At 48.3% G+C, this 23,025-nt stretch overlaps 3 protein-coding genes across 6 annotated transcripts; 2 read left to right on the top strand and 1 right to left on the bottom strand.

The window, feature by feature from the left end:
• The first annotated feature begins 989 nt into the window (after positions 1 to 989).
• Positions 990 to 10,934, top strand: ALG1 (ALG1 chitobiosyldiphosphodolichol beta-mannosyltransferase). The gene is made up of 14 exons (XM_032704263.1): positions 990 to 1,053; positions 1,084 to 1,235; positions 1,351 to 1,428; positions 2,706 to 2,809; positions 3,277 to 3,425; positions 4,015 to 4,104; positions 4,731 to 4,841; positions 6,348 to 6,469; positions 7,357 to 7,395; positions 7,960 to 8,019; positions 8,475 to 8,585; positions 9,520 to 9,634; positions 10,340 to 10,415; positions 10,716 to 10,934. Exons 1-14 carry the CDS (start codon positions 995 to 997, stop codon positions 10,848 to 10,850), a joined length of 1,401 nt encoding a protein of 466 aa, XP_032560154.1. The 5' UTR covers positions 990 to 994; the 3' UTR covers positions 10,851 to 10,934.
• On the bottom strand, positions 6,637 to 18,352 carry EEF2KMT (eukaryotic elongation factor 2 lysine methyltransferase). Of its 2 annotated transcripts, XR_004359932.1 has the most exons (9): positions 18,229 to 18,352; positions 18,082 to 18,144; positions 17,392 to 17,472; positions 17,116 to 17,217; positions 16,796 to 16,929; positions 15,283 to 15,578; positions 14,089 to 14,238; positions 13,154 to 13,438; positions 6,637 to 8,891 (listed from the first exon to the last, which is right to left on the bottom strand). XR_004359932.1 is itself a non-coding variant. In XM_032704264.1 (8 exons), the coding sequence occupies exons 1-8, from the start codon at positions 18,310 to 18,312 to the stop codon at positions 13,338 to 13,340; spliced, it is 1,011 nt and encodes a 336-aa protein (XP_032560155.1). In that variant the 5' UTR covers positions 18,313 to 18,352; the 3' UTR covers positions 12,923 to 13,337. The 2 variants fall into 2 exon arrangements, 1 of the variants encoding a protein (XP_032560155.1); XM_032704264.1 differs by lacking the exon at positions 6,637 to 8,891 and having other exon boundaries at positions 12,923 to 13,438.
• A 1,001-nt stretch (positions 18,353 to 19,353) lies between these two features.
• On the top strand, positions 19,354 to 22,079 carry NDUFB6 (NADH:ubiquinone oxidoreductase subunit B6). Of its 3 annotated transcripts, none has more exons than XM_032704462.1 (4): positions 19,354 to 19,618; positions 19,692 to 19,771; positions 20,726 to 20,770; positions 21,921 to 22,079. In XM_032704462.1, exons 1-4 carry the CDS (start codon positions 19,439 to 19,441, stop codon positions 21,934 to 21,936), a joined length of 321 nt encoding a protein of 106 aa, XP_032560353.1. In that variant the 5' UTR covers positions 19,354 to 19,438; the 3' UTR covers positions 21,937 to 22,079. The 3 variants fall into 3 exon arrangements, with proteins under 3 accessions (XP_032560353.1, XP_032560352.1, XP_032560354.1); XM_032704461.1 differs by having other exon boundaries at positions 19,372 to 19,618; positions 19,692 to 19,784; positions 21,921 to 22,075; XM_032704463.1 differs by lacking the exon at positions 19,692 to 19,771 and having other exon boundaries at positions 19,380 to 19,618; positions 21,921 to 22,075.
• Positions 22,080 to 23,025: the final 946 nt, after the last annotated feature.

Below are 23,025 nucleotides of genomic sequence, written 5' to 3'. Positions count from 1 at the left end.
ACATTCCCACAGCTTCTGCAGATTCCTCTCCTGAAACAATCTGGCACCATATTAAAAACAGCATCCTGCAATCCTCTGAAGAATCCTTAGGGTTCTCCCTCAAGAAGAACAAGGACTGGTTTGACGAAAACAACCAAGAAATCCAAGACCTGTTGAGGATGAAGAGAACTGCCCACCAAGCACACCTTGCACTGCCATCCTGTCACGCAAGAAAAACAGCCTTTCGTCGCGCATGCAGCAGGCTTCAGCAGAAACTCCGTGACATCCAGAACAATTGGTGGATCGATCTAGCTGAAAAAACTCAATTATGCGCAGATACAGGTGATCACAAAGGTTTCTATGAGGCCTTGAAAATAAACTCATGCACAACTTAATGATTTTTCACCGTGGGGTTCAGTCACTTCCACGGGGCCTTGGCAAGATAATGGAGCAAATGTTTCTGTCAGGAGGCTTCTGTTCTCTCTTGGGATCTGTATTTCCACCAGAAGACAGGGATCAGCAAACTGAAAACAGCTGGAAAATGCTTATTACCTACACGTATGAAAACCCAGTGGGATGCAGGGATTTAGTACCTGGTAGGTACTGGCACTACTTTACTGGTAGGATCAGGGCTTGAGACAACAAATTGAGGGAAGTAACTCAGATCCAGTGAAGATCTCTCTAGGATTTAGCTGCATTTGAGCTACAGAAAACACACACTTTGAATAGTGATGGGGCTGTGCTGAAATCACACCTGGCTGCGGGATGATCTGAAATTTGCTGGGAAACCCCACGCTGTGGAGGACTGTGCGGTATGGCTGTAATTAATTAGACCTGGCTGTAATTAATTAGACCTCGCTGTAATGAGTTAACCCTCTGCCTGTAACTCTGTAATTAACCCGCCCGTGGCTCCCGCCGCCCTAGCGCGGACCCCTCAGAGCGCGGCGCCTCCGCGCCGCCAGGGGGCGCCCTCCCCGCGCCATTCCCGCCCTCCCCGCGGGTGCCGGTGCCCAAGATGGCGGCGCTGGGCCCGTGGCTGTGGCCGGGGGTGACGGGCACGGCGGCGGCTCTGCTGCTGCTGCTGCTGCTGCTGCTGCTGCTGCCGCTGCTGCCGCTGCTGTGGCGGCGGCGGGCGGGCGGCGCGGGCCGGGTGTGCGTGGCGGTGCTGGGAGACGTGGGCCGCAGCCCGCGGATGCAGTACCACGCGCTGGCGCTGGCCCGGCACGGGCGCGAGGTCTCTCTGCTGGGCTATCTCCGTGAGTGGGGGGCGGCGGGGCCGGGCGGGCCGGGGGGGCCGCGCCGCTGTCCGCGCTGTCCCCCCGCAGAGAGCCGGCCGGGGGCCGCGCTGCTGACCGCGCTGTCCCCCCGCAGAGAGCCGGCCGCACCGGGACGTGCTGCGGAGCGCCCACATCCGCCTGGTGCCCGTGGCCGAGCTGCGCGGGCTGCGAGGTGCGTGAGGGGCCGAGGGTGTGCGGGGGGAGCGGAGCGAGCGGGGAACGAGCTTTGGGTGGAACAATAAAGCCCCCGGAGCGGCCGGAGCGTGTGCGGGTCCAGCCCCGCCGCCCTCAGAGCTGCACACCCTGATCTCCCTCCTAGAATTAAACAGCGGTAGCGGGGCACTTGGTGCCGTTCGGATGCAGAGCTAAATGTGGAAATGCTTTTTGTTTTCCCTTTTCCCCTCCCAGCTTGTGTATTTATCACTGTTGCCCAGAGAAGCTGTGGTTGCCCCATCCCTGGAAGTGTCCAAGGCCAGGTTGGACAGGGCTTGGATTCACCTGGGCTAGTGGAAGGTGTCCCTGCCCGTGGCAGAGGGTAGCAGTGGATGGGCTTTAAGATCCCATTCTGGGATTCTATGACTTCTTTCTATACAAAATACAAATGGGAATTTATAGGGACCATGAGGTATTTACTTAGCTTTGTAACAATCGTAGAACAGAATCAAAAAACCCTTTAGGTTGGAAAAACCCTCTAAGATCATTGAGTCCAACTGTTCCCCCAGCACTCCCAAAGCCACCACTAACTCATGTCCCCAAGTGCCACATCTACACGGCTTTTAAATCTTTCCAGGGCCAATGACTCCACCACTGCCCTGGGCAGCTGTGCCTGACCACCCTTTCCGTGAAGAAATTTCTCTAATATCTAATATAAACCTCTCCTGGCGCAGCTGGAGGCCGTTTCCTCTCATCCTGTCCCTTGTTCCCTGGGAGCAGAGCCCGACCCCCCCCAGCTCCCCCCTCCTGTCAGGGGGTTGCAGAGCCAGAAGGTCCCCCCTGAGCCTCCTTTTCTCCAGGCTGAGCCCCCCCAGCTCCCTCAGCTGCTCCTGCTGCTCCAGCCCCTTCCCCAGCTCCGTTCCCTTCCCTGGACACGCTCCAGCCCCTCAAAGTCTTTCCTCTCATGGCACTTGGTGACCACAGGCAGTTGTGTGGGGGCCCAGGCTCTGAGACTGGGCCCCCACACATAGTCCATCCTGCCCAGATCCCTCAGCAGAGCTTTCCAACCATCAAGCAGATCAATACACTCGCTCAACTTTATGCCATCTCCAAACTTGCTGAGGGGGTGCTCAATCACTTATGCAGTTCATGGATAAAGATATTAAAACATATTTCCATTTTTACAGGATACCTTTATTTTAACCCTGTCTCTGCAGAGCTGGCTGGCTGTTATGATGTACACATTTCTGTGGGGAGAGCTGTAATATTCTTACCAGTTTTCCTGTCATTTTGCAGTGGGTCCAAAGCTTTTCCAGTATGTCATAAAGGTCCTTGTGCAGTCACTGCAGTTACTGTATACACTGCTGAGGATAGATCAGCCCTCCTATATTCTTCTTCAGGTATGTTTTGTGGGGGACTAATTTTAATAAAAACAAATAGTGCTACTTCACAAGGCATTTTTAGAAGTCTCAGACATTGTTCTAGTTATTTGCGAGCTGAACTGGCCTCATCAATGGTGTAAACCTATATCAAAGAATTTTTTTGCCTCTAAACCTTGATTTTCCTGTTAGCAACTCAGGTTTGCTCTTCCCGTTAATTGTTGGCTTTTAAACTTCATTGGCATGGGCAGTAGTAAAGAATAAATCTCACTAGAAATGCTGCTGTGTTTATTGGAGGGGGGTTTTGATCCTGATCCAGGGTGAAATTTGAAGTGCCTACCAATCTTAATAGGTGAATACAAATAGTCTCTGGTCATTAAGCTCCTATAAAGCGATGTAATTTCAATAATTGGATTTTTTTCTGGTAGTTGCTTTGTGTTTGTCACTTGACCACGCTCTTGTGCTGTTTCTGGTTTATTTTTGAGCAGAATCCCCCGGGCTTACCCAGTATAGCTGTTGCCTGGGTGGCAGGTCTGTTCTGGAGAAGCAAACTGATAATTGATTGGCACAACTATGGATACACCATAATGAGCCTGAGTCACGGGAGGAACCACCCGCTAGTGCAGATTGCAAAGTGGTTTGTACAGTCACTTCTCCTCCTTCAAATTACATACCTGGGTGGGATTCAGAATGGAAACCAGTGGGGAGAATATAATTGGCAAAGGGCTGTTTGTGAGAGGGATTTCTGGGGTTTGCTGTGCTGAACTGGTTTCTATTTCAGAAAACATGTTTTGAAATTGCCTTTGTTGGACACGTAGGGGGTGGTTTGAAGTAGGCGGGTTGCTTTTATGTGCATATGCAAACTTTGATCTTGTTATTAGAATTTCTCTATAGGTACTGAGTTTTTTATTCTCTAATGCTGCTTTACACTCCAGCTCTCCCTTAAAAAGCTGCTTCTTGCTGAATCTAGTTGGTTGTGTGCAGTTAAAAGCTTTAAAGGCTTTCTAGTGTAGGTGTTGGAGTCCTGCTGTAGCCCTTCTCATAAACTGATACTGCTTCAGCACCAGGAGTCCATCAATAACTGGGAATAATTGGTAATTCAATTTCAGTTTTGGGGGCAGTTGAGTTTCTTTTGGGTTTGTTTGGTTTTCACTTGTCATGGGCACTGGGGGCATTTAAAGCAATTGCCTGCCTGTGGTTTGTAACTGACTTTTAACTTTTGTCAGGTATGAGAAGCTTTTTGGGCGCTTGTCTGACTATAACTTGTGTGTCACTGATGCAATGAAAGAAGATCTCTGGATGAATTGCAACATAAAGTAAGTCACAAATTACTCTGTGTGCGCAAAGTGAAATGAAAACAGATCCCTGAGGATTCAGGATTCAGGGGCATCCTACAAAAGCAACTCCACTGAAACTTATTAGCTCTGTTTTGTAATGAGCCAGTGGAGTGTGGGCATTCAGGAGTCTTCATTACCCTTCTTAATTAACACCCAGTTGACTGGGAGGTGACAGTCCAGGTGTCAGGGAGGTTTGCTGCCAGGCTGCCAATAGAGTGGGAATAATCACTGGGATTTTTAACAATTAGTCTGCCCTGACAGCTTTTCTTTTGCAGTCAGGGGGCTTTAAGATCAGGGTTGCTCAGGGGCAGTTACAGAGTAAGTTTGAAAAATCAAGACAGTGATGTCTGCAGTTTGTACAGGTGCATTTCACCCCTAGAGTAGGCACCATGAAAGGGGCTCTTTGTTACAGGATTATTGTGTCCACCCTGGTGTATTCCAGCAAACTTCAGGCATACAGACAGATGTAAGAGTCAAAACCAGAATTACTTTGCAGTATTGATTTACTCAATTACTTTCTGCATTCCATGTTCAGCCTGTCACTGAGCCAGGTACATGTTGCTACGTCTGTGTCCTATTTGAGCTGTTCCCGTGTTTCCCCACAGGGCAGTAACTCTCTATGACAAACCAGCTTCTTACTTTAAGGAAACACCGTTGGACCTCCGGCACCGTCTGTACATGAAACTTGCCCAGGACTACGAGCCCTTCCGAGCACGGTGGGTGTGAGTGCAGCTGTGAGCTGTGAGTGCAGCTGTGAGCTGTGAGTGCAGCTGTGAGCTGTGAGTGCAGCTGTGAGCTGTGAGTGCAGCTGTGAGCTGTGAGTGCAGCTGTGCTGCCAGTCCCTCCCGCAGTGCCAGGGAGCTGGGGCACTTGGTGACCACAGGCACTTGTGTGGGGGCCCAGGCTCTGAGCCCCAGAGGCACAGTGGGCCCAGTGCTCGGAGCAGCTGGGGCTGTGCAGGTTGGCTCAGGATCACAGGGAGAGGCCAGACATGAAATCACTGAACTGTGCTGACACAAGACTTGGTGTGTGAAGTAGAAGTGTTTTGTTTTTAAAGAAGTTGGCACAAGCACTGAGGCAGTCTGTGACAGAGTATCTCTAGGGTGGAATGACAGTGGTTGGATGCTTCCTTAATAGCACCTCTTCCTTACTTACCGTGAGAGCCTTCAGGATCTTGGTTTGAGTGTTGCATGTTCCCCTCTGCCTGTGTGCAGGGTGTCACCTGTAGCAGATTGACCAGGGAGTTACTTTACCAAACTAATGCTTGAAAAAGAAGTGAAATCCATAGTGTGTAGAGGGTATTTTTGAAATGCCCACCTCAGAATGTGTAGGGTCTGAGTTGAATGGAATAAATGTGCTGTTGGCCTCCATGCTCTACACTGGGAGACAGAGCTGGAAAGGGAGGGTGGCTGTTTGCTCAGCTTGTTAAGGAAAACACTCTGCTGGAAGATGGAATTGTGTCTGTAGCAGTAGGAAGCCGGAAAAATGGCCTCTCCTGGTCTGGTATTTCTCCGTAGCTCTGTAGGATGCCTGTGTTTCTAGAGAGGTTGAGCAGTGCCACGGTCCGCAGGGATAGGGGGAATGGAACCGGGCACTGCAGTTAGGGTTCGCACGCAGCTGAGGTCTCGTGCTGCAATGCCCGTTTATTCAAGGGAAACAAGGGTTTAAAAACCCGCGGTTTGAGGGGCGGATTCCAAACCGGGGAAGTGCAAGAGATTGACAGCTCAGGGAAAGATGTGGTAGGGGGACAGGGGAAAGATGGGTGGGACTCCCGGGTATCTGAGGGAGCTGGCTAATGGTAGCTCTCTCTGCACTGTGATAGCTACAGCTAATCAGTAACAGAGGCACGGGAAAACAGGGGAGAAGAAGAGACAGATAACTTTCAAAGGGGGAGCCTGAGGGAGAAATAGGGACAATATGGAGGTACAGCAGGATTCATAAATTTTGACAGTAAACCGGGGTGCACAAGGATTCATAAACACACAACAGTAAACTGGGGAAAAACTGCCAGTCTGCTGGGTGGATTATCTAGTGAGTAAAAAGTCCATTCAGATTCCATTCATGCTTCTCCAGGCCACATATCTCTCCCATTCTGTCTTTTCATCCATCGCAGAGCAGCAAATCTAAAACAAAATGTTTGGAAATTCCTGCCACTTCAGCAGTGTTTGCTGCTGCTGTTGGCTGTGTGTGTAGCCCATCCTCAGGAAGCTGTGTGTCCATAGTGCAGAGCCTGTGGATCCCAGAGCTGAGAGATCTGCCTTCACAGAGAGGGATGGCAGCGATGGACGTGTGGTGGAGACCAGGGGCCGGCCAGCTCTTCTCATCAGCAGCACCAGCTGGACAGGTGGGGAAACACTGCATTTTTCATCTAAAACTAAGGCTGTTTATACTTCCTCACATCTGAAGTTATGTTTTTCCTTCATTTGCCAGGAAAAAATGGAAGACAAGGTGTATATGATACAACTAAGTGTTGTATCATACACAACTAAATGTGGTGTAACATATAGAATGCTGAAAATCAATGATTTTTTAAAGTTATGTTTTAATTATAGAGCTACAGTCTAGAGGCTCAGCTTTAAGGATGGTTGAAGAGATTTCCTACTTCTTTTTTTGCTTTCATTCTAGACATACTATCTTGCAGGGTGGCATAGAATAGTTTAAGAAATTAAAATATTTACTCCTTATTGAGCACCCTGGTCTAATGGAAGGTGTCCCTGCCCATGGTAGGGCTTGGGACAAGATGAGTTTTAAGGTCCCTTCCAACCCAAACCAGTCTGTGATTCCATGATTTCTGATAATGTGTGTTACATAATTATGTCACTTGTTTCCATTTTCTGTTCCCTTCTTCACACAGAGGCAAAAAAATTCCATTGCTAGTAACCAGGGGCAGAATTGGCAGAATTGTCTTTATCTTTGAATTGTCAGGGCAGTTTTTGCACTCAATTCTTTAGTTTTAGAAACTAGAAAATTGTAACTTGATAGCTTTGAAGATGTGCAGCAGTTGTGAGTGGTTTGTCTGCCATATTGCCAGCAAGGGAAGCAAATAAACAGTGTCTGTGGTTATAGACTTTTATTTATGAAAGCAAATCAGCAGATTTTAATAGGAAAAGCATGGTCTGTACTAAATCAATGTTGGTGAGGTGAGGTGAGTCTGACTGTTGTTATTTAAAGACAGTAATTCATCATAAATGATACAAATATGGATGTCACTAATAAAGCCTTCTCTTTCAGAGGATGAAGACTTCTCTGTCCTTTTAAAAGCTTTAGAAGGTGGGTATGAAGGAATTAATCTCATTTTTCCAAGGGTTGTTTTCTGGACACTTAAAAAGGGTTTTGCTAAACCCTATTCAGGTGAAAATGCAGCTGTATTTGATTAAGTAGCACTGGTTTAAGAGTAGTAATTGAAATACAGAAGGGCAACATCTGGATTCAATTAGAGGAGTTGTCAGGGAGAATTAAATCTCTAACTAGCTTCTAAATTGCAGTTTTATTTCTTAAGCTATTACAGATACTCTCCATAGGCATCTGCTAATAGGAAGGAAGGGAATACTTTGTCTTATTTTGTAGGCTTTGCAGCTGGCAATTGTAAATTGATCTATTGAAGCAGCTGATTGTGGGGCAGTTGAACAAATGCTTGCTGCATAAACAGAGCATGATTTATTTCTGTACAAGTTTGTAAATTTTAACATTGCTGAATTTACTACTGTTTTACTAAGTACATGCCTGTAAAGAAATTACTTGTAGTAGGAAGCTAAATAATTAATACACTGTGACCACTGTTAAACCAACCATCTGTGTATTTGTGGCCTCCAAGCAGTGTTTTATCTCCTCCAGACTATGAGAGGTTTATTGATGAGGGAGCCAAGCTTCCAGCTCTGGTGTGTGTGATAACAGGTAAGGGTCTGTTTGTGTTGCAATTCTTTCAGTGCTGATACAGAACATTCATTTTCACTTTTGTTCTGTGCTGGCTCTTCTGATGGTGAGAAGAGACTATTGTCTTTATGTCTGGTTATAAGAATGGTAATTTATAGTTGAATTTATAGTTGAACTCACACGATGTAATCATGGCACATTTTCAGAGGAGAAGCTCTTGGCCTCCCTCTCTGCTCACTGTCCCTACTACAGTTCTGCACTACTCCATGTTCAGAACAGTTTAAACTCTAGGTACACATCACTGTGGAAGGGACTTGGATATTTATGTGTCTTTTGGAGGATCATGTGTGGTGTCCTTTTGGACGTACCTGATACAACAGGAGCTCAGCAGCTGTACAGTAAAATTCACAGACCACACTATTTTCAATCATCTTGATGAAAAACTACTAAATATTTTTCTTTTCTGTTTTAAACAGGTAAAGGACCTCTAAAAGACTACTACAATGGACTGATACAGAAACTGCACTTTAAACATATCCAGATCTGTACACCGTGGCTGGAAGCTGAGGATTACCCTCTTTTGCTTGGTAAATAGTGGGTGATGAAACAGGCTGGAGAACATGTGAAAAACAACTTGGCACAGGGGCAGAGAACTGATACAGACTGTGCACAGAACCTGGTAGAATATAGCAATGAGTGCTTGGTTAGTGACAGGAGACTCGTGGCTTTGACTCATTCCAGCAAAAATGTTGAATTTCTCTGGCTATTCACTGTTATCCCAAAAAGTTGGCTTAGTACCTGTTGCTGTTTTAGCCTGTTCTTTGCACTCTTTGTCTCTTCTGTGCTGAAATACAGCTGCCTGTGCACGTTCCAGCTTATTTTCAGGGTCACTCCTGTAAATGAAATCAAAAAGCTTTTCACTAAGCAACCAAAAGTAGCTGAAATTTTTAATTAACTTGTCCCTGGAATGTTATTCCCTCAGCATGTTCATTGTAACAGCATAACGTGGGAGTAATAAAGTAGTAAAATACGTGTTTAACTTGATCTCCATTCTGCAGGATTAGAGCCTGACAATTTATATGGCTTTAAAACACTCTGTTTATTTGGTCCTTTTCAAATAATGAACATAATGGCTATAAAATCACACTGTAATTTCTCTGTTTTGAGATGACTTGAACTGGGAGAGGTCACCAGTGAGCCAAGCAGCATATCCTGTCTGGTTTGTGCTGGAGTTTTCCTTCACTTATCCATTCTTAGCAGATCAAGAGGTAGAAAGGCTGTTAACTTTAAAATCCCCTCTAATTTAATATGCACTCACTTATGTTTCTAAAACTTGACTAATTTTAACCACAAAATATATTGCTCTTTTTTTTTTCCCCGAGTGCTTGAGACAGAGTCAGTCTGGGTGGTTGGAGGGGGCTCAGGTTTACCCTGCACCACCCAAAGCAGCACAGAAATGAAGGTTTGCAGCAGGACAGAAGAGCTGCTCTCAGAGAATTCAGAGTTTTGTTTGCTTTTCAGGCTCAGCAGACCTGGGGGTGTGTCTCCATAAATCATCCAGTGGTTTGGATTTACCCATGAAGGTGGTGGATATGTTTGGCTGCTGTTTACCTGTGTGTGCAATATATTTTGAATGGTAAGACCTTGTTCTGTTACAGATCAAGTGATTCACATAAAAAATACTCTTACAAAGCAAGAGTTCAGCAGCTACTGCAGGAGCCAAATGAGATTGCTGTATTATGCCATTTTTTTAAATTCAATAAGTTAGAAATCAAGGTTGTTATAAATTTTTAAGAATGACACTAGTTTCTCCAAAGGTCGGAGCATGTCATGCAACCACTTGCCTTAAAAAATCCCTGTTATCCTTTGTTTCCAAATATTTAATTTTAAAAAAAGCTTCCTTCCATTCAGTGAAGGGGTGAGTGTATGCATAGGCACTCTTGGAATTCATGGTCCTGTGGGAAAACAGTAGCTTTATAAAGGAAGATAACTTCTCTGTGAAGATTTCATGGTGGATCATGGAAAAATTTTCCTTGTGGATTAGTTTTAAAGTAGATTATTGCCCTGATTTTTCATGTTATGTCCAGTTGAGTGGCACAGAGTGAGGGCCCTTTGGTACAGTTGTGGTAGATTTAGTCTGACATAGGAAGGAGAAACAGTGTTTAAATTAGAAGATTTTAAACTGCCTTCTCCATCCCATTATGTCAGGTGTGGGGCTCATATCAGTGATAGTGTTACAGATATCCTGGGGTGGCCCCTTTGGCTGTCACTGTACAACATTTTAAATGTCCCACTTGCTGCTTTTTGTCTCATTATTTCCTTCTGTGACTTCTTTTCACAGTTTACATGAACTCGTGAAACACAATGAAAATGGTCTGATATTCAGGGACTCGAGTGAACTCGCAGAACAACTGAAGGTAAAGGCTTTGACTCATTTCTGCCCCCCAGCCAGGGCAGCCCTTTCACAGCTAACTGTGTATTTTGCTTTCTCAGAAGGCACTGCTTGGCCTGGTGAACATTATTTGGCTCTCTTGTGTTTAAATGTGAATCTGAAGCTGGCAAAAGCATTGAAAATGTTGTCATTGTTCTGTTTCTGGGGCCAGACCCAAGAACAGTCTCACTGCAGCTTTGTAGTTGAGGGTTAATGCTGGGGAGGCTGCAGTGAGCCTGAAATGGAACATGATGATATTTTTGTGGGTTTGCCCTTTATATTACAGATGCTTTTCTTGGAATTTCCGACCCTGGAAGGCAAACTCCACAGCTTCAGACAGAACCTCAGGGCGTCCAAGGAGCTGCGCTGGGACGAGAGCTGGGACCAGACTGTGCTGCCCTTGCTGGGGCACAGGGAATGACTGTGGGGAAGGAGGGTGGCAAAGCTGATACATTCCTGGACTGCAGAGATTTGATAAACAGTGAATAAACACTTTGTATTGTCTGCAGTTGCAGTTTTTAACTACTTCAATGTGTTTGCACACTCACTCCTCTTCCTTTCCAGTGCAAGCTTCCTGTGTAAGAGCAGAGCTGAAGGTGCAGCTGGAGCTGTTTGCTGCGTGTCCACCTGTGCTGCTCAAAGGTCACTTTTTGGTGAAGATACTTGAATACAGATAGAAACTATTACCACTTTCACCTGCTGTACACTCAGCACCTTAGTAGGTGATTTGGGTATGGGTTTTTTGCAAGTGGGAAATGCCTTTTATTTGAATTGTTTAATTTCAACTGGTCAAAGTTTGGACTTAATGATCGTGGTCTTTTCCAATCAAAATTATTCTGAAATTTAACTGAGGATACATGGGGGGGGGTTGTTTACTCAACCAGTAAATTGCCTAGTCTTCCCTAGACACACACTGAATATCCTCTTGTATGATTTTATTGAGACAGAACCGTTTTGTTTCAAAGTTGTTTTCCTTTTCACAGTGTGTGCAGGAATGTGGAAGTGCAGCTGCTGGGGTGTGACAGCTTTACTGGGTACTTAGAGGAAAACAGACCTTGCAGTGAGTGCTCCCCTTGTAGTCTGAAGTGAATGTGCCCATTCACCTTGAGAAAGAACATCAAATTTATCTCTTTTTGAACAGATGAATAGAACAGTGAAAAATAAACCCCAAATATACGTGTAATGTAATCAAAGGCACTTCACTTTGTGAGTGCTCACTCAGGTGCACCCTTCAGCTTTTTATGGTTAAGATCAGTATATGCAGACTGATGCTTCCAAGTTTTTTTCATCACCTTTTTGGTTATAAAATAGATGTCAGTCATTTAAGGAACAGAAGTGCTTGGTTTTATCATGTGGTTACTGCTCCTCAAAGCTCCCAGTTCAGGGGTGGGAGGTGGTGACAGTGGGTTCTGCACCAGCATTTTTAAACCCTCTGACTGAGTAATCATCGAAAATCTGCTTTTTTCAGAAGGAAAAAGGTGAAAATAAAAAGAGTCAAGTTGCTTTACTGCAGGAGTTTGGCAAAACCTCCAGCTTCTTGACTGAAGAATGGTTCATAAAGATTTATTTGCCAATATTTTAGTGTATCTTTCCTACTGTTTTCAGTCAAAATCCCGTCTGGGGGTTTTGCCGTTCCCCTTTAGCCAATCCTGTGCACGTGGAGATAAATTAGGCACTTCTCTAATTAAACAGTAATGCCAAAAGCTTTAGAGAGGTTTCATCTTCCTATAATAAGAATTTTAGATGTAAAATGAGCCATCTGTACAGAACCTTTGAGTGACTTGAATTTTGTGTAAGGGAGCTCCTGTTTGGGCTGCCAGTTTGCACTTCCTCTAGAAATAATACCTTTGAGTTCTTCCTTTTTGGGGACAGGGAGCTAAAACCTGGGCTGGGGTAACTTCTGCCTAATCCCAGCAGTTGTGGCCTCTTTCAGCTTGAAGAATAAGATGATTCTTCAGGTTTCAAATTACCTACCACCCATTTTCTCTCCATTGCTACGGAAGGGGGAGGCTGAAGTATTTGTTCATTTTCCTGTAAGTAGCTTTTAAAACAAGATAGAGAAAAAGAAAGTCTAAAGAGGAGAATGAGCAGCATTTGATCTTGTGCTTCAGGACCAGGAGGAGAATGATGAATGGACACTGGAAAGTTTCTGAGCAGGTGAGCTCAGTGTTTCCTCCTTGCAGGATCCCTGGAGCATTGCTGTGGAGTATGATTCCTTTTTTATTTCCTGGCCAGCCTGACAGGAAGGTCCCAGCAGCCAGTGGTGAAAGTGGCAGCTCTTAAGTGAGAGGAATGTACCTCAGCTGTGATTTTTGTCATCACTGCAGGGTAAAGATGCCCCTGATTTCCAGCAGAGCCTGTCCCCTGCTCTTACAGCAGTGTGAGCCTGAGACATCCCACAGCTCTGGAGGTATTAGTCACTGCTCATTTACTGGTTCATTTTTAAGACTGACCAGACTGCCAGTATATACAAACAAGTATAAAAAAACCAGAGTAGACAATTACAGCTGATTTTAATATTTAAAAATACTTTTTACTCTGAACCATTGTCTTGCTCCCTTGTCCGTGGGAGATCCTCATCCTGTGATCCTGCAGGTTTGCCTCCAGCATTAACAAATCAAAACACAGTTAAAAAAATACACTTGAATTCTGTTGTCTTCTACAGAATTAAAGTGCAGTATGATTAGGGCTTAATTTTTTTTGTATTGTTTGAGGTTCACTCACTTTTCAGGAGCAGCAGCTTCTTTGCAGAAATGCTGGAAATTACAGGAAGAAACAACTCACATTGACAACAGCCCATGTGTACAGTCCAGCACCTCTGGTATGTGCTTCCAGAACTCAGGATAATCTTGTTGCAAGGATGACATAGCTCCTGTTGGTCTCAAAATTCTAATTTTATTTGCCAAGCCTATATAAATAGCTGGAGAATAGTTACATTTGGCTGCACATCATAGAGAAAATTACTGTTGCCGTGGGCTGGAATAATCTGCCACCTGATCTCGACTTTATCTGTGAAGAGAAACACTGGGAATCATATTTAGGCTTACTAAAATGAAGAGCACAAGTTGCATGACAAGTTCTGTAGGAAAAGATCTTTACCATGCTGTGAAAGAAAGCTACAGGCAAATGCTTTGAGTGTTTTTAAAAGATACCAGTAATGCCTCTCTCAGCATCATTTTGTGAATTAACCAGTTGCTGAGCAGATGACAGACTGCAAAAGATAGGCTTTAGAAGAGTACGTGAAGAAAAATCCCATTTTATTTAATCTCTAGTTGGTTTTTAACCCTCAAAGAACTGGTAAGATAAGATGAAGGGTTTAGGCTGCATCTCTGTTATTTATCACTGTGACAGAGCAGCACAGATGGTTTCCCTCCTTTAAGCTTAACCCTGTTTAGTTTCCTCCCTTTTGAGCCCACCCCACTTGCAATTCATCCCTTACAGATGTGAGCTGTGATAGCCAGGATGTACCTAAAGGTAAGTTCCAATCTCCTGATCAAATCCATGAGGAAAAGCTACTGCTCTTCAATCCACCTCTAGGATAACAGTCTCACTATTGGACAATGCTCCTCACCAAAAAATGCTCCTGTTCGTCTCTACCACAGAATAAGTGATGGGGAAAGAGGCAAAACTATTGAACACTTGATGAAAGAGGCCCCTACCCAGTTCAGCCTGGAACAGGTGATACGTGTCTGGGTTACGGAGTGTGAAGGCAATGAAGACCTCGGGAGCTTTTCTGTCTGCTCTGCAGGTGGAGAGTTTCTGTAGCATCCCAATGAGGACTAAAATTATCTCTGGATCATACACCACATCTGAAAAAAAAAAACAAAAAAGAGGGAAACATACAATATTTATTGAGGATTGAGCAAAAAGCAGAATGAGAACTGCAAAACAAAAATATAAAATATTCACAGTGCAGGAGAATATGTTTTTTTTTTATTCATGGGTTAAAAATTCCCAAGGAGAGATCTTCAGAAATGCCTCTGGTTTATGTGCTATGCCCTCATCTCTACTATCACTCCAAAATCACTAAAAATCCATGCTCCTTTTTGTAAATGGATTGTCAGATATTTTATTTAGGCCCATCCTAAGGGAGACAGCAGGAACACCGAGTGTTGGTGCTGTTGCCACTGCCCTTGGCAAAACAAACCTGCCTTATTAAAAATGGGTGTTTTAGAGGCTGATGGCAGAGGACTTGCAGCAATTTGAATCCAGAGTCATTTCCTGGAGAGCAGAAATAGTGAAGGGAGGTGAGGGTGAGCACCAAGGGGTACAAAATGCTGATCCTCAGAGGTGGCTGGTTACTGTGTGGAAGTGTTGAGGTGTCTGTACCTCTGACAGACCCAGCACTTACTTGTGATCAACATAATCAGGGCACGTCCTGCAGTAATGAGTAACAGCAAAGACAGACAGATCTAAATCTCCTTTAGTTCTTGTCTTCAGAGTCCAGCTTGGGCTGGTTTGGGCACTGAACAGTGTGGTTGGCATTGGGTAACATGCAGTGGCTTCATCTTACAGAATTCACATTCACACCTTGTGATACCTTGGATGACAGAGTCATTTGCTCATCTGGATTCTCAGGTAATTTTTGCTTTGCAAAGCTCCAAATCGGGGATTAGAACCCTGTAGCTACAGCTGAGACAATTTACTATCACTCGATTTTCCAAGATTAGATTTTCTATAAACTCCCTCCAGATTTATATATGGGCAAGTCCAAAAAGGGCTGTAGTTGTTTTTTTGGGGTTTTTTTATGATGTCATCCCTCAAGAGCCTGCCAGGACTCCGAGTTCTGCACCCCTGTCCCTCCACCCTGCTCCCTCCTGCAGGGTCCCGCCCCCGGCGCGGGGGTGACGAACCTGCTGCGATGACCACGTCAGGTTGGAGACCCACCAGCTGTTCCTCTGTCACTGAGCCCCAGTCAAGTTCTGCAACCATCAGTTTTGGGGTTTGGCAGTTCTTTGCTTCCACCTCCTGCCCTTGGGGCTCTGTTTGGATACACCAGGTCACTTGGAAGCCATTGAGACGGATGTTCTCTCCCAGCTGTCTGAGAACACAGGGGTGGCAGTCACTAAATATGTATGTCTTGGGTTGGCAGGTCTTACAGATGGCAATTCCAGTGAAGCCAATCCCACTTCCTAATTCCAAGACTGTCCTGAAGGAAAACAGAGTAAAAGAAGTACTATTAGGGCTCTACATTAAGTTGGAAATCAAAATACTGCAAGTAAAATTAAAGGTAAAATGAGCTGCAGATAATTTCAGTAATTTTTGAGTAAACTATTCACAACTTAACCTTTATCTCAAACAACTGGAGAGCTGGGAAATGCTGAGGGTCAGCAGAAATTAATTACCTGAAATGCTTCTTTTGCATATGGTACAAAGCATTCCCAGTATGGGGATGAGAGACATTCCCACCTGGCTTTAGCCATCTGCATCTGCCTCCCCCTGAAGTGGCTCTTTTCATAGTCAGGGCAGAGAAAGAGACACTGAGCAGCACAGCTCCTCTGGGAGTCAGTATTTTAAATTATCTTTCCTCAAAAGTGCTTGTTCCCCTTGCCTGTTTATAAATAAAGCCCAGATGATGTGATCAGACCTGCACATGGATCCTCTAATGCTGGTGAGATGGATCCCAGCAAGGGGTGAAGTGCATCAGTTAAATTACTGAAAACTGAACAGCTGAACTTCAAAGCAAGTCAGGCTGCACAGTGCCAGGGTTTTGATCTTAACCCCCATCCTGACAGAATTACAAGGTCCGGAGTTACAGCTTGACTTGCAGAACAGACAAGAGCAGCAGTTACCCAGCAGCAAAAGGGTGTGATTTCACTTATTTTGGGTGTATATATTGCCTATTATTAAATATTACTATTATAAATACTGTCTATTATAAAACTACAGTTTTGTAGCTCACAGTAACAGGGCTGGAGCCCCTCTGCTCTGGAGCCAGGCTGGGAGAGCTGGGGGGGTTCACCTGGAGAAGAGAAGGCTCCAGGGAGAGCTGAGAGCCCCTTCCAGGGCCTGAAGGGGCTCCAGGAGAGCTGGAGAGGGACTGGGGACAAGGGATGGAGGGACAGGACAAGGGGGAATGGCTTCCCACTGCCAGAGGGCAGGGATAGATGGGATATTGGGAAGGAATTCTTGGCTGTGAGGGTGGGGAGGCCCTGGCACAGGTTGCCCAGAGAAGCTGTGGCTGCCCCATCCCTGGAAGTGTCCAAGGCCAGGTTGGACAGGGTTTGGAGCAACCTGGGCTAGTGGAAGGTGTCCCTGCCCAAGGCAGAAGAACAGAACGAGACCATCTTTAAGGTCCTTTCCCCCCCAAACCATCCATGATTCTGTATGGATTTTTCCCCCTTTCCACCCAAGCTGTGCCATTACCTGGCCCTGAACACCTCGGGGTTGCCCCCTGCCCACCCGGCGAGGTGCAGAGCAGCCTCCCACGTGACGAGCCCTGTGGTGCCCCCAGAGATCATGGCTGTGCTCTCACAAAGGGTCACACAGTCTCCTGTGGGCTGGAGGACACACAAGGAAGCAAAGATGGATCAGCACAGACAACAGGTTTACACTTCGCAATCAATATTGGCACCTGGGAAAAGGCAGGAAGCACTCCAGGCTTCTGAAGGGTTATTTTTAAAGCCAATTATTGCTTAGTTCAGATTACTAAATGTGATTCAGAACAGTGCAGCATCAATGCTTACCAGTAAGTAGTTTTTGTAACACTGAGTAGATTCTTCTTCTTTTAAAACATCTGCCAGTGTATTATACAGTTCATCCAGGGGTTCAGCTGCTGTGGATTCGTGCTGTGGGAAGAACAGGGCACCTCTGGGGGTCACATTGTCATGAAAACAAAAAACATTTGCATGTTAAGTCCCATTTAATACATTGTTGGCCCTAATATTTACACTGACTGTTGTGGTTTGTTATTACATGGGATATTTTCAAGGGAAAAAAGAAGGGTGAAAAGCAAGCAGTACCTTTTTTATGAGCTCAGTCAGAAAGCATCTCCTGTACTTGGTTGAGGGGGGATATTTCACACACAGAGGGTGGAGGATGGTCTGAAACAGGAACAGCCACGGAAACCAGTTACCAGGGAGGGGTTAGGAAAGGCACTGAGGGCCAGAGAAGGACCATTAATTGGCTCTTGGTGCCATGAAATGCATTGGGATTTAGTCTGTACAAGTGATGCTGAGCCAGAAATTGAAATTTGATGATTTCTGATTGGTTTGTGAGTTTAAAGATCTGGGGCAGCAGATTTTTTACCTTTTGTGGCAGCAAAAATCTCCCTTTTCAGAGTAAAGAGCAAAACTGAATGGGAATAGTCCAGTTTGCTCCCCTCCTTCTTTTGCTTTTCTCTTCCCTCTTTCCTTTTCGGCTTGCTGCCTGATTTGCTTTTTTCCCATCCCCAGGGACAGTTTAGGCACCAGCATTCCCTGTATCCCGGAGCATCCAGGACCAGCTGGGCAGACTCGCCTGTGCCATCCACCACATCAGCGCTCGGGCACGCGGGTCTCAATTTCGATCCAAGAACAGCCAAATAAGCGGCAGGGAAGGAAACCTGCAGTTCTGCAGGGCCCAGCGAAGCGCTGCGGGCCCGGACCGCTGCATTCACGAGCGACCCCGGCGGCTCTGGGGGCACACGCGGTGGCTGCCGGGGGTGTCCCCACCTGGTGCAGGATATCCCGGAGCAGGGGCGAGTCCGGCGCAGCCCGCAGGTTTTGTTCCAGCTCCTAAACCGGGATAAATAAATAAACAAACCAACAAAACAGCGCTGCCTCGTCCCCACCGCCCCCCGCCCGGTCCTTCCCCGGTACCGGCCAGGGCAGCGAGCGGAGCGGCCGCGCCGCCAGGAACCGCCGCTGGAAGCGGAGCCGCAGTCCCGGCTCGGGCCCGGCCATGGCCCCGGCGGCGCAGAGCCGGGCAGGGCCGGGCAGGGCCGCGCATCCCCGGGCTCGCGTGGCGGGAGGGCCCGAGGGAGGAGCCGCCGGAGGGAGGAGCGGAACGGCCCGAGCGGGGCCTCGAACCCGCGACCCTCCGGTCACTGCCCGGGACTGCCCGGCTGAGCGGCCTCGGCCAGCAGGGGGCGCCACGGCCCCGCCGCGCCCGCGCCGGGACCGACCCGGGCACGGGGACATTGTGGGAGGTCATTGGGATCGACGGGATCGATCAGTGGGATCATGGGATCGATCAGTGGGATCATGGGATCGATCATTGGGATCGATCAGTGGGATCGATCAGTGGGATCGATGGAATAGATCAGTGGGATTGATCAGTGGGATTGATCAGTGGGATCGATGGGATTGATTTGTGGGATCGATGGGATCGATCAGTGGGATCGATGGGATCAGTGGGATCGATCAGTGGGATTGATCAGTGGGATCGATGGGATCGGTGGGATTGATCAGTGGGATCGATGGGATTGATCAGTGAGATTAATCAGTAGGATCAATGGGATCGGGGGATGGGTTGGATTGGAAGGACCATAAAGCCCATCTCGTTCCACCCCCTGCCATGGGCAGGGACACCTTCCACTAGCCCAAGTTGCTCCAAGCCCCGTCCAACCTGGCCTTGGACACTTCCAGGGGTGGGGCAGCCACAGCTTCTCTGGAAAACCTGTGCCAGGGCCTCCCCACCCTCACAGGGAAGAATTTCTTCCTAATATCTAACCTAAACCTATTCTCTTTCATTTTGGACCCATTCCCCCTTGTCCTGCACTACGTGCTCTTGTGCATAGTCCTGCCCCATCTTTCCTGTAAGTTCCCCTCAGCAGGGAGGCGGCCCGTAGGTCACCCCAAAGCTTCTCTTTCCCAGGCTGCACAACCGCAGCTCCCCCAGCCCTTCCCCCAGGAGCCTCCCCAGTCCCTCCCGCCGCTCCGCTCGGTGCCTCCTCCGCGCTCGTCATCGCTCTGCGCCCGCCGCTCTCACTGCGAGCGCCGCGGACAAGGACGGGGCGCCCGCGGCCGGGCGGGCACCGAGCGGGGCCGGGGCTGCACCGAGCCGAGCGGGGCCGGGCCGGGCCGGGCCATGAGCGGCTACACGGAGGATGAGAAGCTGCGGCTGCAGCAGCTCCGGGCCCTGCGGCGCCGGTGGCTGCGGGACCAGGAGCTGAGCGAGCGGGAGCCCGTCCTGCCCCCGCGCAAGCTCGGCCCGGTGGCCGCGTTCTGGGAGCGCTTCCTGCGGCCCGGGGGGCTCTGGCGGCAGCAGGTGAGGGGGACGGGGGGCCGCCTGTCCCGGCCAGGGCCCGCTGGCCCCGCCTGACCCGCCGCTGTCCCCGCAGGTGTACAAGGCCTACCAGACCGGCGGGTTCCTCCTGGTGCGGGTGCTGATCCCCGCCTGGCTCGTCACCTACTACGTGAAGTACCACGTCATGGTGCGGGGGCGCGGGGGGCGCGGGGGAGGGCGGGTTGAGCCCCGCAGTAAAGCCCGTGGGGGGGGGTGAGGGCTGATCCCACACGGGGGGTGTGAACGTGCTGCCTACGTTGGGCTGCAGGCTGAGGTGACCTCCCGTGGCCTGTCCACCTCTCGTGTTTCCTTGCTTAGGTGGCACAAATATGTATTTCTGGTGCTATTTTATGATAAAAAATCGCTCTGGTGAGACCTCACCTGCAGTGCTGCCTCCAGCTTTGGGGTTCCCAGTGCACAAAGGACATGGAGCTGTTGGAGCAAGTCCAGAGGAGGCCACGGAGATGCTCCAAGGGCTGGAGCCCCTCTGCTCTGGAGCCAGGCTGGGAGAGCTGGGGGGGGTTCACCTGGAGAAGAGAAGGCTCCAGGGAGACCTGAGAGCCCCTTGCAGGGCCTAAAGAGGATCCAGGAGAGCTGGAGAGGGACTGGGGACAAGGACTGGAGGGACAGACAGGGGAGAATGGCTTCCCACTGACACAGGGCAGGGTTAGATGGGATATTGGGAAGGAATTGTTGGCTGTGAGGGTGGGGAGGCCCTGGCACAGGTTGCCCAGAGAAGCTGTGGCTGCCCCATCCCTGGAAGTGTCCAAGGCCAGGTTGAACGGGGCTTGGAGCAACCTGGGCTGGTGGAAGGTGTCCTTGCCCATGGCAGGGGATGGAAGGAGATGGGCTTTAAGGTCCCCTCCAACCCAAATCATGCCATGATTCTGTGATTTATGGCAGTGCCCAGCTTTGCCTGTGCTGCCTTCTGTGAGCTGGAAAGCTGTGCCTGAGTTATTGCTTTCCTGGAGGAGTGGTGACCATGGGAATAACCAAGGCAGCTGCTGGTGTGGGGAATGGGAAAGACTTGTGCTCCCTCCAAGTAACTCTCTTTTCTTTCCCCTTCCCCTCTCTCCCCCCCACTTCCAGAAAAAGCCTCATGGAATCGTCATGGCAAATCCACGGATATTCCCAGTAAGTCTGTTAACACTTGTTTTGTCTTCCAGCTTTGTCAGGCAGATGGGAAGGGGTTCCATGGGGAGAAGTGCAAGTTTGTGCAGCAGCTGAGAAATTCCTCGTAGAGACTCTGGAGGGATGTGGGGTTTTTTTGTGGGCAGCCTGTCCTGTCCTGGAGTAGCACAGGAACAGTGGTTTTGGGCAGTTCTCATCTTGTCCTCGGAGCAGACAGTCCCTGTTTCAGTGTGACCTCCTCTCTAGCTGCAGACTTTGGAGTACCTGGCTGACAGTACCTGGCTGACATGGCCCATGGGGAGGAAAACACAAACATTTCCTTTGGGAAATGGGTGTTTAAAGCCTCTGTGGTTATTAACACGTGGAATGACAGAGTGGTTCTGCTTGTCCTCATTGTCAGCACTGGGAATGTTGGTTCTGGCTTGGTCCCAGGTGTCCCTGCAGGTCCCCCATGCTCAGGAGTCCCCAAAGAGTTGTGTCACCTCAGTTTGGAGTGTTTTTTGAAGCAGAGAGGGTCAGATTGCTTGGTCTCTTTTCAGGCTGCTCTGAGCTGTTACTGATTGGTGTAACAAGTCAGAGGGCAAACACTCTGCTAGAAAATCAACTCTGCCCTTTCTGACAGCTGCACATTTTTGGCAGTTCTAACGAGTTCCATCCCTAACAACCACGTAGCAACATACTGAAGGTCAGGCTGTTGTCCTCTGTCTTCAGCCTAGATTTTCAGTCAATTTAGGTCAGCCCAGTGGGCCAGGACAGTGCCTGGAGCTGGAACAGGCAGCACTTGGGCAGCAGGTTGATTTTTGAGGGATTATGTGTCTCTCCATAGTCACCAGGCCCTGGGTTTGAACTCACTGAACCCTGTGCTGTGCTGAAGGGGGTTATGCAGTGCTATGAGTCCAATATACATTTTTAAAACAAGACAGTCTCAAAGTGTTTGGCTGCTGTTCTGTGGTGAAGCAGGTGTAGGTTCAGGTAGTTTGGCTGTGATGTTATTCCCGTATCCTGGGAATGTTGGGTGAGTGAGAGTGTTCCGAGTGAGTTGCAGTGAGATTTTTGTCTGGGAGTGGGGAAGTTGCAGGTTCCCTGAAGGGCTGGGCTGTGCAGGGAGGGGCTGGGTGCAGGAGGGAATGCTCACCATGCTCTCATCCCTCAGGGGGACAGGATTTTAGAGACTGGAGAAATCATGCCACCCCTGAAAGAAGATCACCACAAGCACCACTGATGGCTGGGAGCTGATTTCCTCCTTCAGCAAACACGGCAGGAGCTGCACCTGCTTTCTCTGTTCTATAAAAGAGTCTTTATTCTGCATTGCCTCAGCTTTTCTCATTTACTGATTACTCCTCAGTCCACGTCAGGTGCTCCTCCTGTGGGAGTTCCTTTGGCCTTTGGTGAGTGTTATTGCTGGGTCCTGATGATCTCCAAGCCCCTTCCTCACCTTTAATCTGACCTGACAGACCTGGCAGCAGGACAATGTGGCCTTGGAGGGACAGGAGACATCCTGTGGGTCCCAGGGATTTTGGAGCAGGCTGCCCCGAGGAGGGGTGTCACACTGACCTCCTCTCACACACACAGCTCTCCTCTCCCACTCTACCAGACTCTTTTCTACCAACCAGTTCTGACAGATTTCCAGTGAAAATTAAGTTTTCATCTATGTCATCCCACTTCTCTGACTAGGAAGGGTGGCAGAAGAGACACTGCTGCCAAAATTCCTTTTTACCCCTCATTTCTCTGCCTTCAGCCCCTTCTGAGGGGGATTCTTCCAGCCCCCACTGGCCCCACGTACCTGGGGCACTTCATACTGGGAAGAGTGGCCCACTGGGAGCAGGGAGCTAGTCAGTGATCCCTATGGATCCCTTCCAACCTAAGATATTCTATGATTCAAAGTATTTTAGTAGCTGCTTTGGGGATAGAAATGGTTGAACCAGCCCTCAGGTAGGTAAGGGGAGGGTCTGGGACAGAAACCCCTCCTGAGCCATGTGAGACCCATACAGCCCATGTTTGTGGAGGGACAGGCCAGAGCCCCCCTGCTGTGTTTGGGGACAGCCAGACCCCTCATAAGTGCTCTGGAAGGGACTTGACCAACAGGGCCATGGCAAACACAGAGGAAAACTGTCCTGCAGTCAGAAGAGATCAGGGAGGGAGGCACAGACCCTGTGTCAGGCACCTGGCTCAGCCCCCAGGCCCTGGCCAAACCCACATCCATCTCTTTCCTTGGGTCAGCATCAGCTTGGGGTGGGACAGCAAGTGAGGAATAAAGT

Source organism: Chiroxiphia lanceolata, chromosome 16 (assembly GCF_009829145.1).
Source record: "Chiroxiphia lanceolata isolate bChiLan1 chromosome 16, bChiLan1.pri, whole genome shotgun sequence".
In the NCBI taxonomy this organism is placed as follows: Eukaryota; Metazoa; Chordata; class Aves; order Passeriformes; family Pipridae; genus Chiroxiphia; species Chiroxiphia lanceolata.
Note: the sequence above shows the minus strand (reverse complement) of the source record. Positions and strands in the feature narration are given on the sequence as shown.